This window comes from Gymnodraco acuticeps, unplaced genomic scaffold (genome assembly GCF_902827175.1).
Source record: "Gymnodraco acuticeps unplaced genomic scaffold, fGymAcu1.1, whole genome shotgun sequence".
Taxonomy (NCBI): Eukaryota; Metazoa; Chordata; class Actinopteri; order Perciformes; family Bathydraconidae; genus Gymnodraco; species Gymnodraco acuticeps.
Genome location: NW_022992276.1, coordinates 902327 through 924267, shown reverse-complemented (window position 1 = coordinate 924267; position 21941 = coordinate 902327). Strand labels below are relative to the sequence as shown.

The window sequence follows — 21941 nt, the reverse complement described above, 5'->3', positions numbered from 1 at the left end:
TGTTACTTCTTATTGCGTGCCGGCACCTCATGACGCATCTAGGCATATTTGTTGCGTTTATTCCCCTGTGTCCTCCCTGGCAGCTCCATTGATTCCCTCTCTCCTTTCCTGCTGAAAGATGCATGAGTGTACTCCGAGACGAGGAGTCATTTAACCAGCCTTTCATACTTTTTTTCAGTACAGTGAGCCTTTCTAAAATATACAGTAAAGAGACAAACCCACCAGCATTATAGGATATACCATATGACCTGATGCAGGCACATGTATAGGCTACGTCATGTTCTCTCTGAGAGCCCCGGACACCTCCCTGATTAGTCGTGGGAAAACATGCAATTTCTGAACGTTACAGTAAAAACATTTCCATGTCTGTTAAAGTTTTTTTGTGTTTCTTTTTAATTACTGAATCAAAGATATGAGGATAAGGATAGAGGGAGTCGTATGTTGTACAGATTGTAAAGACCTTTGAGCCTAATTCTTGTTTTTGGGCTGTATAAATCAAATTGACTTGAAACAGTTGCTGATTTAGAGTACTGGCACCTTTTTTATTCCAATTCAAGCACTGCCCACAGGATGAATCCCTCTGGTGGTGATCCTCTTAATATCCCGCTGCCCATTTATCCAATGCATGGATTGTCATGCAATTTGGTACACACAAACATGAGTAGCTTTGATGATCCCTTCACTTTTAACTTAGCACCATCTTCAGGTGACTAAAATGTATTTGTTTAATATGCACACTGATTTTCCATCAGCCTCAACTCTACTTTGTCTTTATTGATAATAAGCAAATGTGTGCATGTTAACCTGCTAAACTAATAATGATATCGTATTTATTTATAACTTGAACTTTCAAAAAAAGCAACAATGTGATTTACATTTATAATAAATTAATGAGAACCAACATGCACACAGATTTAAAAAAAGATGGAATAGTTCATACAGTTGAAATTATTAACATAATAAAGAAAAGACAAAACATGTAAATGAGCTTTAGAAGATGTTGCGTTTTTTTCTGACTATGTTTACAACCTAATTGAACAGCATGTGTGGCCTTTTGAAAAATACTTACAAAGATACATTTGATTGTTTTGGGGTTTTAGTTCAGTAGTGAAATAGTTTAACATTTTGGAAACACATGTTTACAAGCTGGCCCTTAATGTATGACCAAATGTGAGGACAAAAAAGAAAGTGAATATTGAAACCCTGTGAAAAAGACAAAACATTTTGGGAACAACAAAGTGTGCTGCTGCTAGTCAGGGAAACGTTAATTTCTCACCTTGAGCCCCTGATTTGTTCCAGTTCAGTGGGCAGATTGAGGTGGCCCACCAGTAGGGGTGCCCAATTCAGCCCACTGATCTCACACACCCCCCTTCAACCGCCCAAAAAGGCCTGCCAGAGCGGCTGGGTCGCCGAGCTCCAGCTAAGAATAACCCGGCCTTCTGGGGGATAAAGTTACCTTGAAGCCCCCCTGTGCTGTGATCTGACCTATACCCATGTGAGGCACCAATAACACAGGGGGGGATATTCTGTCTGTTCCCCCTTCTCCATACCCAGCCCTTTGCTTAGCTGGACTCTTTCCTTCCCCCTGCATATCTCTCCTTCGCCCCAGACCCCCCTCTGCAATGCTGCCACACCGGCAGCTCCAACATCGCAACACCTGTAAATCTTAAATTCAGGCTTGATTTTCCTTTTTTCAATCTTCGAGAAGTTTAACCTTTGGATTACACCGGCCAGGAAACAAGACAGAGATCACCAAGTGGAAATGGAATAATTGAATAACTTGGACACTTTTTACACATAAACAGATGCTGATTGGATTGTATACTGAAGCTGTGATTTTCCATTCACTTCTGCATGAGGAGGCGTTGCCCTCAATTTAAAGGATTATAGCTGAAATTGTCTGCATATCATCATGGCTCAAGGTAGGAGTGTTCCCTCTGCGTCAGCACTGAAATTAACCACAGCCCTTTTTTGCTACAGCACAGAAAGTCTAAATGATTTATGCCATTATATAAACAAATGGAAGTCTTTCGATGGTTTGTCCTCTTTGGAAAATGTGTTGAAAGTTGGTTGCTATAAATACAGGATATCATGTGGCTGGAGTATTAGCGTTGCTCTCCAGTGACAGACATGACTGCTGCTGCCACTGACCTCTGTCTTCAACTTTCTTTTTGCCATTTAAAAAACAAGTCCACTTTGTAGGCAATCTACTCACACAAGTTGTGTTTTCTGTGGTTTGATGAAGCGTAAGGCCTTGTAATGATTTGAACAATAACAAGCAGTTTTCCTTTTAGAATCAGTGCGTTTGTGGTGAAATACTGACACCACCTGTCCATCCTGAGAAACTCTGAAGGGACTGTTTTGAGTTTTGAGTTCACATCTCAGCATTTTTACACGAGGAAGTGAATCATAAGTTGAGCACGCTCAGAGTTCATTCACCGAAACAAGGTGTCTTTTCACACTTTGACACCTGATCCATGTCTGAATGTGCGTCAGTGTTGATAAGGGTGAGGATGTCATTAAATGCCATCACAAAAATGTTCCACTGGACTCAGTAGCTGGGAATCATATATGTTTGAATAAGCTGATGACACGGAAAATACAGAAGATTCCTTTCTTTTCTGTTTTTTAATCTAACAAGATGTGTTTATCATGTCTTTTGATAAATACTGTACCAAGATCAGACTGTCTTCATCTTCTAAAGTTTCAATCCTTTGATCACAAACGAAAATCACCTTCACCTGTTACGGCTTAGCTGCAGTGTGTAGGTGATGAGACTCTATTAAAGGAGATTAGTCTCCCAAACAAACCACAGTAATGTAATTAGACTGAACCATACTTATGTGTTAAAGTTCAAATGTGTTGCTAGCATTACATGAATGGGAGAATCTTAGATTTATCAAGCCAGTGGATATGTTTACTTTGTTGTAAAATAATATCTAGATTGTTATCAGGAATTTCTGCTAATTACAGACAAGTTTCTTCCCCCAAGATGTTTATATACCATTGTTTATGCATTACTGAACCACATTCTCAATTGAAGGCCCTAGAGACTTATACAGTATTTAAATGTAACTACTGTATGATCGATGTGGCTCTACATGAACATGTCATGTTGAGCTGAACCGGTTTGTTTTGTTTTCTTCACATGAGAAACAAACTTCTCTTTCTTTGCTTTTTTCACTGATCCTATATTAGATTATATAAATAAAATAAGTTCTTCATGGAGCAGTTTAGATTGCTTTCTCAGTGAAAATGAACGTGTCACGGATCTCTGAAATAAAATGTAAGACATATCTTTGGTATTTCTCTGCCCACATGCACATATTTCTGCATTTTGACCAATATTTGTCCCTTGTTTATTGGTCTTGCTCTAGTAGGGCCTACATACACATTATGATCATTGTTAATCTGCATGCCCTTTGTATGTTTGTCCTATACAGTTATAGTTGGGTCTGACTGTAAAAGGACAAACCAAATATAAAAGATAAATGGATACATATTCTAATACAACTTCCAGTGTAAGAGAAGCGTCAGTCAGATCTAGACAAGGCAAGGCAAGTTTATTTATATAGCACCTTTCAACACAAGGCAATTCAAAGACATTAAGAAAATGGCATTGAAAAACAGTCATTAAAAAGCAAAGATAATAAAAGAAACATTAAAAGAAAAAATACATGAATAAAGATCTAGCAGCAAAGGCTGAACCACAACTGGAACATCATCTTTTTGTTTTTCTCACATGAAGGCGCCTCGAATGGAGCCGCTGCAGCTCAGAGGCCCAGAGGGCTCGGGATCCTCGGGAAGCTCAAAGTGTCGGCGGAGCTGCTCATCGCCCTGGCGGCCCTCCTGTCCTGGGGGGTGGTGGGAGTGGTGATGTTTGACTTTGTGGAGTACAAGGCAGTCCCTGGTAAGTCACAAATACTTACATATATTTATCTGTACAGGGTTTCAATCATCAAATATGCATAAATATCAATCATTCTGTTACTCCTCTCAGACATTCAACAAATCGTGTCGGACCCTGTGCAAGCTGTAAACGACGCTGTTGACGAAGTAACCAGTCTGTTCAATAAGTTTCAAGGTACATAAGAAAGACACACATCGTTTAAATAATCATGACCATTATAGACTTTATGTAGATTGCACAATGAATGCATCAAGTGCTTAACATTTAACCTGTTAAGCCCCAAGGACCCCCTTGGCGGGTCCTTTTTTTTTTTTCACGACACTGTGTCTCAGGGGATCTTAATATTTAAGAACCTATTAATGTGTTATACCAGATTAACGGGAATAATCTCAGCTAACTGACGATACAAACCATTTTTACCAAAACAAAACACAAGTCTCATAAGAAGCATCTAAATGACCCCTGAGCGAAAAATGCTAACGCACTTTGGCACAGAACTCAAGATAAAAGATACCCTTATTACTTATCGTATACAAGATATCCGATTAAAGCTGAGGTTCCACAGATTATTTAGGTATATATATCATCACTGAGTGATCCGAACTCGCGACACTTGCTGTGGAAGCAAACACAGACATCACAATACGTACCTTTACGTAGCTTTTACTGGAGATCGTCTCATCGTAGCTGTCAATCTGATCAAAAGACTTGTTCAATGGCATTAAAACGAGAAAAAACGCAGCTGAATCGGTTAATCCATAGGTTGATAATGTTTCTGTGGAATATGTTTTAAAAATTTATAATCCATAATTCAATTTTTATGTAAAAATCGGAGAGTAAAAGTTAGCTGCTAATGGTAGTCACCAGAGTTATCGCAGCTTCCGGTTTTGGCTATGCGTCAGTCTCACACACACACATTACCAAATAAAGAGTATGTGGGAATTCCCCTCGATTCCATTGGCTCTGACGGTTACAAAGAGATGTCAATCAGCAAAATCGAGCAAGGGGGGCCAGAGATAGGTCAAATCCACCCAAATGGCCCCAGAAGTGGTTTTTTTTTTTGCTAAATCTCTCTAAAAAGGTCAAATTTCACTTGTTTTGCATCAATCTTGATACAGGGTACTTATTATCTGTTGTAGTTTGGATTCCTAAAGCTTTTAGTCTACCATCCCATCATTCAAGGGTGGTTTTCACTATAAGTAATTTTTTTTTTTGGACGGACACAATAATTAAAAATGTTTTACTGTGTTCAATCTGAATTTACATCTATATTGATTCTGACACTTCTACATCCAACTCACAGGTGTAAACTTGCTTTGAGAAAAAAGATTATTAATTTAACCCTTTTAGAAGGGAAGATATGGTCATTTGTGGGGGCGGTGGTGGCGAAGTCGATTGGGACTTGGCTTGGCAACTGGAAGGTCACCAGTTCAAGTCCCGGCAAGACCAAGTGGTACCGAGGTGTCCTTGAGCAAGGCACCGTTCCTTACACTGCTCCCCGGGCGCTGTTCAAAATGGCAGCACACTGCTCCTAACACTAGGATGGGTCAAATGCAGAGAAACAATTTCCCCACGGGGATTAATAAATAAATAAAAAAAATGTGTTCTGGGAATGTCATTTTCGAGCCTGAGACCTGAAAAACAGGCTCGGGGCTTAACAACAAACTTATCATAAACATTAACATATGGATATAATTCAACTATGAATGGAAAACAAGATAAAAGAAACATACCTCTCTCTTGATAATCAAAGAACAATAAGATTTTAAAAATCATTGCTATTTCAAATGTTGTAATATATAAATCGTATCTCTGGGTCCCCAGAATGTGCACCTGATTTCAGTGACCCCACTTCCGCTGCCACCTACGCAGCTGAGGAGATATCGGAAGCAAAAGATGGATTTGTTCGCTATTTTTCAGATGAAGAAGGTATGAAAACACATAACACTCACTCTACTCAACAACAGCAAAAAATGAATTAAATGTGACGTAAGCACGACTCTAACAATCCACCTTCTAAACCAACAGGGAACTTCTACCTCAGCTATGTGGACCCGGTGGTCTTCGGTAGACAAGCTTTCCATTCAACTAATGATTTCATGTGTGGAGTTGCGGGCACCTTCAGAGACACACTGTGTGCGATAGTGGACACCATATTGGATACTATATTGGGTATAAATAAAGGTATGTATTCAATAATTAATGCTTATTTCTGACTAGAGAAAGTGTCTGCTTTCCTTTTCTTTTTTATTTACAAGAGAGTAACACAAAGTAAAAGGAAATCATTTTTGGCATATATTTTGGGATAGTGTGGTCATAAAATAATTTTCCCTCCTATGTTTCCCAGGAGAAGTTGACATCAGCTACATCGACCCGGTGGTCACAGGCCGAGGATTCTTCAGTGTTACTAATGACTTTATATGTGGAGTGGGGGGCTACATCCAGGGTGTGTTCTGTGCCATTTTGGACACAATTTTGGATGTAGTGAAAGGTATTTACTCTTCCCTCTTAACGTTTCTTTATTATTTAACCTCTTTGAATCCTGCAATTACTATTTAACACATTACATGTCCTTATCTTCCCAGGAACTGTAGATCTTAGCTTCATGGACCCTGTGTTGGTGGGCAGAAATATCTTCAGTGCTACAAATGAAAGCGTTAATGGTGTAGTGGGCTACATCCAGGAGATGCTTTGCACCATCGTAGACAGTGTACTGGATGTAACAAAAGGTAACTACTTCTTTACAATGTTTGTGGTGCAATACAAAACATAGCATGTCTATATTTGTTGCCTAAATGTGTGACTAAATAACAATATTATTCAATAGCTTAGCTTGTGTTTTTCATGGGTAACAGTACTTTTGTTTCTGTGTTTTAACTTGATCAAATGATTTTTACCTGTCTTTTAAAATGTCTGTGTAGAATGAAGTAACTCATTGGAGTGTTGGTTTGTTCTTCTCAGGAACCACTGACCTTAGCTACATTGACCCTGTGGTTATTGGTAGAAATGCCTTCAGTGTTGCTAATGACATTCTGAGTAAAATATCAGGATACATCCAGGATGTGCTCGGTGCCATCTTGGATGTGATACTGGACACAATACAAGGTAGAGTATTTGAACCTTTTCCCTAATCTACTGTTCAAATGTTTACCACAACCATGTATACTTTACTGTAGCCTGTTAACTGAAGCGTTCCCCTGTTTTGCTCATCAGGCGTCCAGGATGCTATGGGATTCAGCCCCATGTCAGCTGTGAAGAGAACAGCAGAAATCACCAAAGAGCAGATAGAGATGCTCGTGAACTACGTCTCCACAATGATGTTTGGTGACCAAGGTCTGTATGTTTGAATACGAATCTGCTACATTACAATACTGTTGCTGGTGTCACTGTGTTTGCTTTTGCGGGTTATTTATACAAAGATCAGTAAGTATGGTAATAGAAGAAATAGCTAACAATTGTATGATTTATTTTGTACAATGTGTTTTATTAACGGCAGCTTTACTGATGTTTCAGGGATCCTTCCAGAAGTGTCCGTTGATCCTATGAAAGTCATAGAAGATGCTGTGTTGGAGTTCTCAGACAAGAAAGAAGTGTTTGTGGCTTACATGTCAAGCATGCTTGTTAGGGATCAAGGTATGCTTCTTTGCATAAGTTATATACTCTACTTGTGTACTTTATAAATACACATACTTAAAAATGAAGTGGTGCATAATGTGATACCTGTTTTTCTCCTGTTTTAGGTGAACCTGCTGCCACACCAGCTGTTAAAGGTTTCACTTTTTATTTCAGTTTGATCTAAAAGCATCTTACAAGCATAATACTTCATATTTCAAACCATTTGCACAACATATCTGTTTCTTGTCTTTGTTTAGATGAAACTGTGTCTCCCCTCTCTGATATAACTCTGGTACATAGGAAAGGTACGTAATACAAATGTAGTTTTTTCGTTTGTCTTGCTGTCACATAACATTTCTTTGTTTATATAAAAAAAGGTTAGCTGTCTTTCATAACCAAATGGTTTTTTTTAATCGCAGGAGAATTTCTGCCACCTATTGAGAAAGGTAACAAATCAACACCATATACAGAATATATTGTGCAAAACCACAATAATGTTTATTTGGGTTTAATATATATGTTGTCAGTTGCACTCGATGCATGTTTGCATTACATTTGGTTTTCTTGGAATGAACTGATCTAAACTTGATTCATGACGTGTTAAGTATAAGACAATAAGCCTAAAGTAAGAGGAAATGTAATGTTAATTTAGCTTGAATAAACCTCATTTTGCATCTAAACAAATACGCATCATGACCACTGTATACCTTCATTTGAATAAATATATAATATCAATTAGTATTCGGCGACTGCATCTCTCCCTTTGTAACACTAAATGTTTGCTGTGTGTAACATTTCATGGAACTATGCGTTCACGTCTTTTGCTATCAAGTTGCTTTTGTTCCAGTCATCATGTTTTCTGTTGTGCGTAAAACATTTGTATTTCTATGTTGCATTGAGCATAAAAACATGTCTTTAATATGTATCTTTTGAAGTTGTACGCATGTGTATGTAGGTGGATTGTTTGTTCTTTGTTCTGCTGTCGTAAACTTTTACTATAGCAAGACAATTGCCGCAGAAAATAGTCCCCGTCAAATAAACGATGTACTGCTGTTTAAGTCAAGCAAAAATGATGCTTTAAATAAATATCTGCATATTCAGTACAAATGTATGAAAGTAATAAGAGATGAAGCATTGTTAGCTTAGAACTCCAAGGCATGTTTTGTGTGAATGATCATTGTTCCCATTTCTCCCCATCCAATTGTTCTTTACCTGTAAATCCTTTTGGAGCTGCATTTCCATGTAAAGACGTAAAGGTCAGATTAGACAGATCACATGTGATGATGATACAGTTGCAGAGATCATGAAAGCTGCCAAAGATGAAGCTGCTGCTGCTGCTGCTGCTGCTGCAGAGTTAGCTGAAGCCCAGGACTCACAGATTGAAGAGGCTGAAGTTCCCACTGAATCTGCCAGGGAAGCAGATGGGAAAGAGGCAGAGGAAGATGATGGTATGCATACGTTTATTCTTTAATTGACACATTTGTTAGTCAGATACAAGATTGATAACAGGCACTAAAATGGTCACTATCACGTCACTAGTGAAACACGTCCACCTTGAAGAGACTGAACATGAACCTTCTCCAGAAGATGAGGCAGAAGAGGCTGATGCTGAGGAAGAGGAGATTAAAGCAGAGGAGGTTGTAGCACATGAAGAGGAGGAGGAGGAGGAGGAGATAAAAGATGATGAAGGTGTTGCTACAGAAGGGAAAGAGGAATTAAAAACAGAGATAGAAGAAGAAGAAGAAGAAAAAGAAGAAGAAGAGGTGGAGCCAAAAACTGAAGAAGATGTGGAAGAATTGAAGCCAGAGGAAGAGGAGACTGAAGCTCAAGAAGAATCAGTCAAAGAAGTGGAGACCAAAACTGAAGATTTGATAGAGGAGGAGGATGAGGAGGATGAGGAGGATGAGGAGGATGAGGAGGAAACTCGAACAGAGGAAGAGGCAGTAACAGAAGAGGAGGATACCAAATCGGCAGATCTTGAGGAAGAAAAGAAGGAAGAGGGGGAGGCAACATCTGAAGAAGATGCAGTAGAAGAGGAGGAAGAGGAGGAAGAGGAGAAGGAGACAGAAACTGAAGAAGTTGCTGTAGAAGAGGAGGAGGAAGAGGAGAAGGAGACAGAAACTGAAGAAGTTGTTGTAGAAGAGGAGGAGGAAGAGGAGAAGGAGACAGAAACTGAAGAAGTTGCTGTAGAAGAGGAGGAAGAGGAGGAAGAGGAGAAGGAGACAGAAACTGAAGAAGTTGCTGTAGAAGAGGAGGAGGAAGAGGAGAAGGAGACAGAAACTGAAGAAGTTGCTGTAGAAGAGGAGGAAGAGGAGGAAGAGGAGAAGGAGACAGAAACTGAAGAAGTTGCTGTAGAAGAGGAGGAAGAGGAGGAAGAGGAGAAGGAGACAGAAACTGAAGAAGTTGCTGTAGAAGAGGAGGAAGAGGAGGAGGAAACCGAAACTAAAGAAGATGTAGTAGAGGAGGAGGAAGAGGAGGTGGAGAAGAAGGAAGCGGAGGAGGAGACAAAAACTGAAGAAGATGCCGTAGAAGAGAAAGAGGAGGCAGAGGAAACCAAAACTGAAGAAGATACAGTAAAAGTTGAGGAGGAAGAGGAGGAAGATGAGACCAAACCTGAAGACAAAGCTGAAGAGGAGAAGATGGAAGATGAAGATCTCCCTGTTGATGAAGAATCAGATGAAGAAAAAACTGAAACGACCGAAACTCATGTCCAATATGAGTTTGTCAAAACTGACCAGGACGATCAAGCTCTAGATCTGGACGATGATGAGGATTTAGAAGAGGAGGAAGAAGATCAACTGGACCAAGTGGAGAAGATGGAGGTGGAAGATGAAGAAAAAGAGACACCTGTCCAACAACTTGATCTTGAAATTCTAGCAACTGAAAAAGTTGATAATACCAGTGTAGTGCCTGAATCTGATGATGAGGAAGAAGAAGACATTATCGATGAAGACCAAGACGAATACTCCGACATCATTGACGATCAGGATGAAAACAACAACAACAGTGAGAGTGGGAAAACTGAACTCAAACGTAGGAGGAAGGTTCATATTCCCTTTGAGAGGCTCCGAAGAGCCGGATCCAAAGCGGCTCACAAAGAAGAACGCCTTGAAGATGAGAAAGGTACAACACTCTCATCTTTATCATCACATGTATTTCACCAGTCCATTTTCATTATCAGCTCATGAAAATGATTCTGAATGATGAGTTTGTTACTAATGATAAATAATATGTGTGAATATTAACATGTTTTTAAGGGACCACTTGGTTGTGACGAGACTCGATTCATTTATTTTTGTGTTAATCGAGGCTTCAGGCCGACTGAGTAACTTTCACATAAAACTTTTTTTCATTAAAGATTAGAGAAACATATTTTAGGAATTACTCATGTTTGTTGTTTTACTGAGAATCAGAGGAGAAGGTACATCGGATAAATAGCAAGACTTGCTAATTTATGGCTACGAAGAAGCCAGAACAAAGTTTTTCATTTTCTGAGTCAGTATAACCACAGGTCACATTGCAAACAGGAACTACTGAAAGATACTCAGCAAAATGTATAGATGGCATACTATTAATGGTGCCTTATTTTAAACAAACCAGGGCTAAAAACACCAACATGTGACACCAACATGTGGCACCAAGACACTATATTGAACTCCATTTACGTCGCCAAATTGGGATGCTCTAATCAAACTAATGTCTTTGCAATGACTGTGTTATAGCGAAGCCTCTAAATAAAGCTTTGAGTCTAGTCTTCATCCTCTTGGCTTACAATGAATGCTCTGGTACAATAATACATTAATATTTTACTTTGCTGTGCCTATTTCATTTTCATTCATGAATTGTTGTACTTGACAAATCTTTGGACTTGACACCCAGGAATTAAACTGATATTGATCTTCTAATCTGACAAGAAAGATGAGCACATTTCCCAAAGTGTTGTTATTCAACACATTTTTATTTAAAAAGCAAATAAACATGGACTGACCAGATAATTTGAGGTTTTATTTAGATCAGAAGCTCATCTTGACTATGGTGTGAATAGCTCAACGGAAAGAGGATCTTGTGACTAATACAGTACAGTGCTTCTATAACTGTGCTATTTTCTTTTTGATGGCTCAGTAACTACAAATCTATTTCCTAAGGTGCTAATTGTGTACTTAACTGTTCCTGCATTAGACCAAACTGTACATGCCTTAGGCAGTGAGCCATTATGCAGCTTCATGTATATGATTCTCCATTAGGACAAGAAAAAACTCAAATATAGCATGTCATCTTTCATTCACACTGAATGATGTGTCAAATCAAATCAAGTTTTATTTATAAAGCACATTTAAAAGCGATGTTTGGTCGAGCCAAAGTGCTGTACAGTACATGTAATAAAAACACATTACTACAATCACAATAAATTAGAACAGATATAAAAAACACGGGGAAAAGTCAGGAGTCATGCTCCGCTCTGACTAGAAGGCCAGGGAGAAGAAGTGTGTCTTAAGAGTAGATTTAAAAACCCCTAGGGTCTGGGCCGACCTCACATGGAGGGGCAGAGTGTTCCAGAGCCAAATATCAAATGATATTGATAACTGAAAAACAAGTTATTATGACTTTGTTGTAGATCTCTGCACCTTAAAAATGTAGGTCTGATCAATTATCAATATAATATATATATATATATATATATATATATATATATATATATATATATATATATATAGTGATTATGCAAGCAAGATTAATTGTTAAAACGTGTTGAGTTTCTAACACCGACTACTGGTCAGAATTGAAGTACTACAGTATATAATTTGACACAATTCGTTATTAAAGGTAATAATCTTGAAATTGTGCACCTTCTTCAGTTTACTTCATTCCAACATGACTTTAACATTTCAGAATGTTCTAATTGAATGTATTGATTTGGTCTAATTTAGCAAACACCAGAACATACTCTATGCACTAAAGCACCTTATAGTTCTGCTTATGAATAACTCTTGTTGCTTACAGAACTCCCAGCCACCGAAACTGATAAAGAGGAGAAAACAGTTGAGGAAGACAAACTTGAGGAAACTATTGAGATGAAACTAAAAGAAGAAAAGCCAAAGGAGGTGACCAAACCCCTTGAAAAGGAACCACCAACGCCCAAAGGTAAATACACTTAATGAAACAAAATATTGTTACCTTTAAGAGTATATGTCTAAATATTAAGTATGTCCACAAGAGAATGCAGCTTCATAATGTTTTATATGTTGCACTATTCCAATAAGCTGCATATGCCACAGAGGACCAAATGAAAAGCATGTGTAAACCACTTGTACATATTTCACAAAACAAAATTGTTTTCAGGACTACAAACCGTTTTGGGTACTTTGTCCCTGTTCCACTTTGAGTAATGTTACATTCAGCTTTGAGTACCTACAAAACTGACTCGTGTATGCTTGTTTTTAGAAGAAGAGTCTAAAAAGGAGGAAGAACCTAAGAAACCATCCAAAGAAGAGGGAGAAGTCAGGAGGCCTTCAGAGGAGAAGAAAGAAACACTAAAGCCTGAACAGAAGTCATCAGTGACAAACCCCTCTGAAGAAAAAACAGATGTGGAAACACCACCCAAAGAAGAAAAGGAAGTCAAGAAACTTCTCGAAGAAAAGAAGGAAGACAAGACATCTCTTAAATTAGAGAAAGAAGTCAAGAAACATCTCAAAGAAGAGAAAGATGATGAGAAACATCTCAAAGAAGAGAAAGAAGTCATGAAACATCTCAAAGAAGATGTAGACGACAAGAAACCATCCAAACAAGAGAAAGCCAAGAAACATCCAGAAGAAGATAAAGAAGCTAAGAAACCTCCAAAAGAAGTAAAAGAGGTCATAAAACCTATCAAAGACGACAAAGAAGTGAAGAAGCCACTCAAAAAAGACAAAGAAGTCAAGAAACATCTGGCAGAAGAAAAAGAAGTCAAGACACCGTCTAAAGAAGACAAAGAAGTCAAGAAACAACTTAAAGAAGACAAAGAAGTCAAGAAACAACTTAAAGAAGATAAAGAGGTCAAGAAACCATCTAGAGACGACAAGACATCTCTCAAAGAAGAGAGAGAAGTCAAGAAACCATCTAGAGACGACAAGACATCTCTCAAAGAAGAGAGAGAAGTCAAGAAACCATCTAGAGAAGACAAGACATCTCTCAAAGAAGAGAGAGAAGTCAAGAAACCATCTAGAGAAGACAAGACATCTCTCAAAGAAGACAAAGAAGTCAAGAAACCATCTAGAGACGACAAGACATCTCTCAAAGAAGAGAGAGAAGTCAAGAAACCATCTAGAGAAGACAAGACATCTCTCAAAGAAGACAAAGAAGTCAAGAAACCATCTAGAGACGACAAGACATCTCTCAAAGAAGAGAGAGAAGTCAATAAACCATCTAAGGAAGAGAGAGTAGTCACAAAGCCATCTAAAGAAGATAAAGAAGCAAAGAAAGCTCCCAAAGAAGACAAAGAGGCCATACAACCTCTAAAAGAAGACAAAGAAGTCAAGAAGCAACCAAAAGAAGACAAAGAGTCCAATAAATCTCTCTCAGAAGAGAAAGACATCAAGAAAATGTCTAAAGAAGAAAAAATAGTCGATAAACCTATTAAAGAAGGGAAAGAAGTTAAGAAACTATCTAGAGAAGAAAAAGAAGTCAATAAACCATCCAAAGAAGACAAGGAAGTCAAGAAGCAACCAAAAGAAGACAAAGAGTCCAAGAAACTTCTCCAAGAAGACAAAGAAGTCAATAAACCATCCAAAGAAGACAAGGAAGTCAAGAAACAACCAAAAGAAGACAAAGAGTCCAAGAAACCTCTCAAAGAAGACAAGACAGTCACGAAACCATCAAAAGAAGACAAGACAGTCACGAAACCATCCAAAGAAGACAAGACAGTCACGAAACCATCCAAAGAAGACAAGACAGTCACGAAACCATCAAAAGAAGACAAGACAGTCACGAAACCATCCAAAGAAGACAAGACAGTCACGAAACCTCTCAAAGAAGACAAGACAGTCACGAAACCATCCAAAGAAGACAAGACAGTCACGAAACCATCCAAAGAAGACAAGACAGTCACGAAACCATCCAAAGAAGACAAGACAGTCACGAAACCATCAAAAGAAGACAAGACAGTCACGAAACCATCCAAAGAAGACAAGACAGTCATGAAACCTCTCAAAGAAGACAAGACAGTCACGAAACCATCAAAAGAAGACAAGACAGTCATGAAACCATCAAAAGAAGACAAGACAGTCACGAAACCATCCAAAGAAGACAAGACAGTCACGAAACCATCCAAAGAAGACAAGACAGTCATGAAACCTCTCAAAGAAGACAAGACAGTCACGAAACCATCAAAAGAAGACAAGACAGTCACGAAACCATCCAAGGAAGACGAGAAAGTCAGTAAACCATCCCGAGAGAAAATAGAAGTCTGGAAACTTCTGAAAGAAAAGAAAGCAGAAACAAAACCATCCAAAGAAGAGGAAAAGGTCAAGAAACCATCTAAAGAGAAAGAAGTAAAACAAACCTCCAAAGATGAGAAAGAAGCAGAAACACCTCTTAAAGACGAGAAAGCATTTAATAAATCTATTGCAGTAGGTATAGCATTCAAGAAACCATCTAAGGCAGACGAGAAAGTTGGTAAGCTATCCCGAGAAGATAAAGAAGACAAGAAACCATCCAAAAAAGTAAAAGAAACTGAGAAATCATCTAAAGAAGACAAGGAAGTGAGAAAACTGTCTAAAAAGGAGAAAGAAGCAGAAACACCTCTTAAAGACGAGAAAGCATTTAATACATCTATTGCAGTAGGTATAGCATTCAAGAAACCATCTAAGGAAGACGAGAAAATCGGTAAACCATCCCGAGAGAAAATAGAAGTCTGGAAACTTCTTAAAGAAAAGAAAGCAGAAACAAAACCATCCAACGAAGAGAAGGAAGTCAAGGAAGCTTCTAAAGAGAAAGAAGTCAAGAAAATACCTAAAGAAGACAAAGAGGTAAAGAAACCATCTACAAAGAAGATAGAAGTCACAAAGCCATCCAAAGAACAGAAAGAGGAGAAGAAACCACTGAGAGAAGGAAGGGAAGAGAAGAAACATCCTAAGGAAGAGAAAGCCATGAAAATAACTCTCAAAGAAGAGAAACGTTCTAAAGAAGAGACAGAAGTGAAGGAACCACCTAAAAAAGTAAAAGAGGTCAAAAAGCTTCTCAAAGACGAGAAGGAGGAACTAAGACCAATGACTGCCATAACTAAGCCTGCAAAAGAAGAACCAGAACAGATCTCTAAGGAGTTGAAGGAGAAGGAAAAGGAAGCAAGTCCTTCCAAAGAAAGGGCAGTACCAATGAAGCCCTCTGAAGAAAAACCTGAACCAGAGAAACCTTCTAAAGACGAAAAAGAGGTCAAGGTTATTCTCACAGAAGAAAAGGAACCAAAGAAGATCTCTAAGGAAGAAACAGAACCAACAAAGCCTTCTAAAAAAGAAAAGGAAACCAAGAGGCCACTTAGAGACAAAGAACCCATCAAGAAGAGAGACACTAAGAAAGGTAGGCATAGTCTTGCAATGTAATGTTTTTATTATTATTATTCAAAATAAGGATCTGTTGACGATCCAATACCAAGAATATACAGCCATGCTAACCGCTCTGTCCAGCTATACAACATGGCAATGCTTTAGGTGAAATGCTCACATCATTATGCCAATTCTGATCGCCGTGAAAATACTTCAAGTTTATTGTTTTAAAAGGATACCGTTCACTATTTTTACCATCTTAGTTCAACATGATTGCATATGCTAATTACTACCATGCACAAAGATTTGATGAAGCTGATAGGAATTCAAGTAATCTTACAGGTATTTGTAGAGGGTCAAAAGATAGGTCAACTGAGGAGGCTAAATGAATTGCTTTTCTTTTTTTGGTTAAGATAAACATAATGAAATTTAAGGGCTTATTATGTCGTAATTTTCCCCCAGTGGCAGCTCCCAAGGAGTCCAAGAAGGAAGCAAAGGAAAACATCACAACTAAACCTGTAAAACCAGGTGTATTACCTGGTTTTACAGGTTTAGTTGTGATGTTTCCACTGTGCTTCTATGGATGGCTTTGTATTAAAGCCATCCATAGAAGCACAGTGGAACCATGAGTAAATATACTTTTATGATCCATGTACAGTTTTAATGGCAATACAATATTTGTAGGCACTTGATGTGCTAAGTATCTTCAAGGTTAAATAGATTGATAGGTTTCCTTGTAAAATAAAGGGTAAGTTTGTTTCCATTCTAAAATGTATGTAAAACTGTTGAATCAGCTTTGCCATTATATTTCAGATGCTGAACCCAAAAAGGCGGTAAGCGGGATTAAAGTAGTCAAAAAGGAGGTTGCGTCTCTCTTGAAGAAGGAGCATCTTAATGTTACAAAATCAGGTGAGAAAATACAGTCTGTACAATGACAGGTCACAGTGATATGTTGTCTTTGTGGTTAGATGTACAGTATAGATGTTTGCAGTAAAAAAGCTTACATGTTAAATGTAAAGCCAAAATTAGCAAATTAATTATGTTTTAATTCTCCAACATTAGAGGTTCGTCAAGTACCTAAAGGAAAATCCAAGCCAGAACCTGCAAAGAAAGGTAATATTATGTAGGAAACATAACAAATAATATATTTGCAGAGAGTTTCAAATAATAAACACTGATCTTTTAATAAAACCTCAAATCTAAAGGCTTGTTGGTCTCATGATTTTTACAGCAGCAGCTCTTCCCAAGGAACCTAAGAAGGAACCAAAGGAACAAGTCAAACCTAAACCTGTAGAAAAAGGTAATACAAAGCCATGAAGCCACACCATGAGCATGGCTAAAAGATACTATTGTAATTTTGGTGGATTTTTCATGACAATACATTGTTAAAAAAGTATTGTACTTTCTAGATTTCATAACTCATGGTCCTAAAGATAGTGCTGCTAGAAATAGATGTATTAATGAAGGGTATATTTGTTTCCACAATGTGAAACTGTTCAATCATCTTTGGCGTTTTATTTCAGACGCTGGACCCATAAAGGCTGTAAGGGCGATTAAAGTAGTCAAAAGGGAGGTTGCGTCTCTCTTGAAGAAGGAGCATCTTAATGTTACAAAAGTTTTAATGGCAATACAATATTTGTAGGCACTTGATGTGCTAAGTATCTTCAAGGTTAAATAGATTGATAGGTTTCCTTGTAAAATAAAGGGTAAGTTTGTTTCCATTCTAAAATGTATGTAAAACTGTTGAATCAGCTTTGCCATTATATTTCAGATGCTGAACCCAAAAAGGCGGTAAGCGGGATTAAAGTAGTCAAAAAGGAGGTTGCGTCTCTCTTGAAGAAGGAGCATCTTAATGTTACAAAAGCAGGTGAGAAAATACAGTCTGTAGAATAATAGGTCACAGTGATTATTTTATCCCTGTGGTTAGTATAGATTTGTGCAGTGACAAAGCTTACATGTTAAGTGTAAAGACAAGATTAGTTCATTCATTATATATATTTAAAAATTCTCAAATACTAGAGGTTCCAGAAGTACCCAGAGTGAAAGCAAAACCAGAACCTGAAAAGAAAGGTATTTTTATGAACGAAATATAAAAGGAATATATTTACAGAGAGTTTCAGATAATAAACACTTATCCTTTTATAAACCTAAAATGTAAAGGCTTATTGGTCTCATAATGTTACAGCAGCTGCACTTCCCAAGGAACCTAAGAAGGAACCAAAGGAACAATTAAAACCTAAACCTGTAGAAAAAGGTAATGCAAAGCCATAAAGCCATGACGCAAGCATGGCTAAAAGATAATAGCTACAGTTATCATAGATGGACCCAAAGATAGGGCTACTGGAAATACATTTTTAAAAACTTTTTTCAATGAAGGGTATATTTGTTTCCGCAGTATAACTTATGTGAGAGTTTTTAACCAGCTGTGCCTTTTTATTTCAGACGCTGGACCCAAAAAGGCTGTAAGGGGGATTCAAATAGTCAAAAAGGAGGTTGCGTCTCTCTTGAAGAAGGAGCATCTTAATGTTACCAAAGCAGGTGAGAAAATACAGTATGGACTATAACTGCTCACAGTGATAATGTATCCTTGTGGTTAGTATAGATTTTTGTAGTGGTATTGATTGCATTTTAAATGTAAAGCCAGGATTAGTTCATTCATTATATTTTGTTAAATTCTCAAATACTAGAGTTTCCAGAGGAACCCAAAGTGAAAGCCAAGCCAGAACCTGCAAAGAAAGGTATTGTTATGTATAACATACATACTTTGCAGAGAGTTTCAGATAAAAAACACATATCCTTTTATAAATCTAAAAGCGTGTTGGTCTCATGATTTTCCAGCAGTGGCACCTCCCAAGGAACCTAAGAAGGAATCAAAGGAAAAAGTCACACCTAAACCTGTAGAAAAAGGTAATGCAAAGCCATGAAGCCACACCATGATCATGGCTAAAAGATAATAGAGCTAGATTGCTCATAGATGGTCTCAAAGATAGCGCTACTGGAAATAGATGTTTTTAACTTTTTTCGATGAAGGGTATATTTGTTTCCACTGTATAACTTATGTGAATCTTTTCAACCAGCTTTGCCTTTTTATTTCAGAAGCTGAACCCAAAAAGGCAGAAAAGGTGACTAAAGTCATCAAGAAAGAGGCTGCTCCTGTCCTGAAGAAGGAACAACTTGATGTTACAAAAGCAGGTAATAAACTACAGTATGTAGAATAACAGGTCACAGTCATATTTTATCCTTGTGGTTAGTATAGATTTTTGAAGTGTCAAAACAGGTCACGTTGTCTTTTAATACTTCTAAATAGTATCGATTTACAGTGGCATAGCTTACATGTTTAATGCAAGGCAAGGATAAAGTGATAAATTATCATTCCTAATATTCTCCAATAATAGAAGTTGCTGAGGAACCTGAATTGAAAGCCAAACCAGAACCTGCAAAGAAAGGTATTTTTATGTAGAAATATAAAAGGAATATATTTGCAGAGAATTTCAAATAAAATGTTTGTTTTTTATAAACCTAAAATCTAAAGGCTTGTTGGTCTCATGATTTTCCAGCAGTGGCACCTCCCAAGGAACCTAAGAAGGAACCAAAGGAAAAAGTCACACCTAAACCTGTAGAAAAAGGTAATGCAAAGCCATGAAGCCACACCATGAGCATGGCTAAAAGATAACAGAGCTAGATTGCTCATAGATGGTCTCAAAGATAGCGCTACTGGAAAAATATTTGTTGTACTTTTTTCAATGAAGGGTATATTTGTTTCTACTGTGTTACTTATGTGAAACTTTTCAATCAGCTTTGCCTTTTTATTTCAGAAGCTGAACCCAAAAAGGCAGAAAAGGTGACTAAAGTCATCAAGAAAGAGGCTGCTCCTGTCCTGAAGAAGGAACGACTTGATGTTACAAAAGCAGGTAAGAAACTATCTCAGAACAGGTCTCACGTGTCTTTTAATACTTGTATATAGATTTACAGTGGCATAGCTTACATATTTAAATTTGTATGAAACCTATGTAAAAGCTTGTTGGTGTCATGATTTTACAGCAGTGGCACTTAGCAAGGAACCGAAAAAGGAGCCAAAGGAAAATGTCAAACCTAAACCTGTAGAAAAAGCCATGGATTTACAGTGGCATAGCTTACATGTTTAATGTTAGGCCAGGTTAAGCTGATAAATTATATTTCTTAATATTCTCCAAATACTAGAGGTTCCAGAAGAACCTAAAGTGAAAGCCAAACCAGAACCTGCAGAAAAAGGTATTTCTATATCTTAGGAAACATAAAAGTAATATATTTGCAGAGAGTTTCAGATAAAAAACACTATCTTTGTATAAACCTAAAATCTAAAGACTTGTTGGTCTCATGATTTTACAGCAGCTGCACTTCCCAAGGAACCTAAGAAGGAAACAAAGGAAAAAGTCAAACCTAAACCTGTAGAAAAAGGTGATGCAAAGCCATGAAGTCACACCATGATCATGGCTGAAAGATAATAGAGCTAAATTACTCATATGGTCCCAAAGATAGCGCTACCGGATATAGATTTGTTTTACTTTTTTCAATGAGGGTATATTTGTTTCCACTGTATAACTCATGTTAAACTTTTCAACCAGCTTTGCCTTTTTATTTCAGACGATGAACCAAAAAAGGCAGAAAAGGTGACTAAAGTCATCACGAAAGAGGCTGCTCCTGTCCTGAAGAAGGAACGACTTGATGTTACAAAAGCAGGTAACAAAATACAGAATGTAGAATAACAGGTCACAGTCATATTGTATCCTGATGTTTAGTATAGATTTTTGTAGTGGTATTGATCGCATTTTAAATGTAAAGCCAGGATTATTTCATTCATTATATATTTTTTAATTCTCAAATACTAGAGGTTCCAGAGGAACCCAAAGTGAAAGCCAAAGCAGAACCTGCAAAGAAAGGTAATTGTATGTAGGAATCTAAAAAGTAATATATTTGCAGAGAGTTTCAGATAAAAAACACTTGTCTTTTTATAGACCTCAAATCTAAAGGCTTGTTGATGTCATAATTTGTACAACAGTGGCACCTCCCAAGGAACCTAAGAAGGAACCAAAGGAAAAAGTCACACCTAAACCTGTAGAAAAAGGTAATGCAAAGCCATGAAGCCACACCATGAGCATGGCTAAAAGATAACAGAGCTAGATTGCTCATAGATGGTCTCAAAGATAGCGCTACTGGAAAAATATTTGTTTTACTTTTTTCAATGACGGGTATATTTGTTTTCACTGTATAACCTATGTGAAACTTTTCAACCAGCGTTGCCTTTTTATTTCAGAAGCTGAACCCAAAAAGGCAGAAAAGGTGACTAAAGTTATCAAGAAAGAGGCTGCTCCTGTCCTGAAGAAGGAACAAATTGATGTTACAAAAGCAGGTAATAAACTATCTCAGAACAGGTTACGTGTCTTTTAATACTTGTAAATAGTATGGATTTACAGTGGCATAGCTTACATCTTTAATGTTAGGCAAGGATAAAGTGATAAATTATCATTCTTAATATTCTCCAATAATAGAAGTTGCTGAAGAACCTACATTGAAAGCCAAGCCAGAACCTGCAAAGAAAGGTATTTTTATATAGAAATATAAAAGGAATATATTTGAAGAGAGTTTCAAATAAACCTTTTTTATATATAGATATGCCTAACATCTAAAGGCTTGTTGGTCTCATGATTTTCCAGCAGCGGCACTTCCCAAGGAACCTAAGAAAGAACCAAAGGAACAAGTCAAACCTGTAGAAAAAGGTAATGCATAAGATACTATTACTGGTGCAGTTTCCATGACAACACATTGTTAAAAAAGTATTGTACTGTCTAGTTTTCATAACTCATCGATGGTCCCTAAGATAGCGCTACTTGAAATAGATTTTCTAAAACATTTTTCAATGA

General features: G+C 37.5%; 1 protein-coding gene across 1 annotated transcript in view; it reads left to right on the top strand.

Annotated features, from left to right (window-relative positions):
* Window positions 1–1611: 1611 nt before the first annotated feature.
* Window positions 1612–21941, top strand: part of si:ch211-266g18.10 (titin) — a 40819-nt gene continuing 20489 nt past the window's right edge. Inside the window, exons 1-34 of the mRNA XM_034207380.1 lie at window positions 1612–1922; window positions 3749–3910; window positions 4001–4084; window positions 5735–5839; window positions 5939–6094; window positions 6258–6401; window positions 6496–6639; window positions 6872–7015; window positions 7124–7243; window positions 7424–7543; window positions 7651–7680; window positions 7783–7830; window positions 7945–7971; window positions 8818–8973; window positions 9065–10648; window positions 12527–12667; window positions 12968–16075; window positions 16855–16950; window positions 17104–17154; window positions 17273–17341; window positions 17813–17908; window positions 18484–18579; window positions 18729–18779; window positions 18856–18948; window positions 19138–19233; window positions 19437–19487; window positions 19599–19667; window positions 19857–19952; window positions 20665–20760; window positions 20910–20960; window positions 21080–21145; window positions 21335–21430; window positions 21570–21620; window positions 21735–21797. Coding sequence (XP_034063271.1) covers window positions 1913–1922; window positions 3749–3910; window positions 4001–4084; window positions 5735–5839; window positions 5939–6094; window positions 6258–6401; window positions 6496–6639; window positions 6872–7015; window positions 7124–7243; window positions 7424–7543; window positions 7651–7680; window positions 7783–7830; window positions 7945–7971; window positions 8818–8973; window positions 9065–10648; window positions 12527–12667; window positions 12968–16075; window positions 16855–16950; window positions 17104–17154; window positions 17273–17341; window positions 17813–17908; window positions 18484–18579; window positions 18729–18779; window positions 18856–18948; window positions 19138–19233; window positions 19437–19487; window positions 19599–19667; window positions 19857–19952; window positions 20665–20760; window positions 20910–20960; window positions 21080–21145; window positions 21335–21430; window positions 21570–21620; window positions 21735–21797 — 7570 coding nt within the window. The 5' untranslated portion in view covers window positions 1612–1912. The remainder of the gene's footprint in view (window positions 1923–3748; window positions 3911–4000; window positions 4085–5734; window positions 5840–5938; window positions 6095–6257; window positions 6402–6495; window positions 6640–6871; window positions 7016–7123; window positions 7244–7423; window positions 7544–7650; window positions 7681–7782; window positions 7831–7944; window positions 7972–8817; window positions 8974–9064; window positions 10649–12526; window positions 12668–12967; window positions 16076–16854; window positions 16951–17103; window positions 17155–17272; window positions 17342–17812; window positions 17909–18483; window positions 18580–18728; window positions 18780–18855; window positions 18949–19137; window positions 19234–19436; window positions 19488–19598; window positions 19668–19856; window positions 19953–20664; window positions 20761–20909; window positions 20961–21079; window positions 21146–21334; window positions 21431–21569; window positions 21621–21734; window positions 21798–21941) is intronic.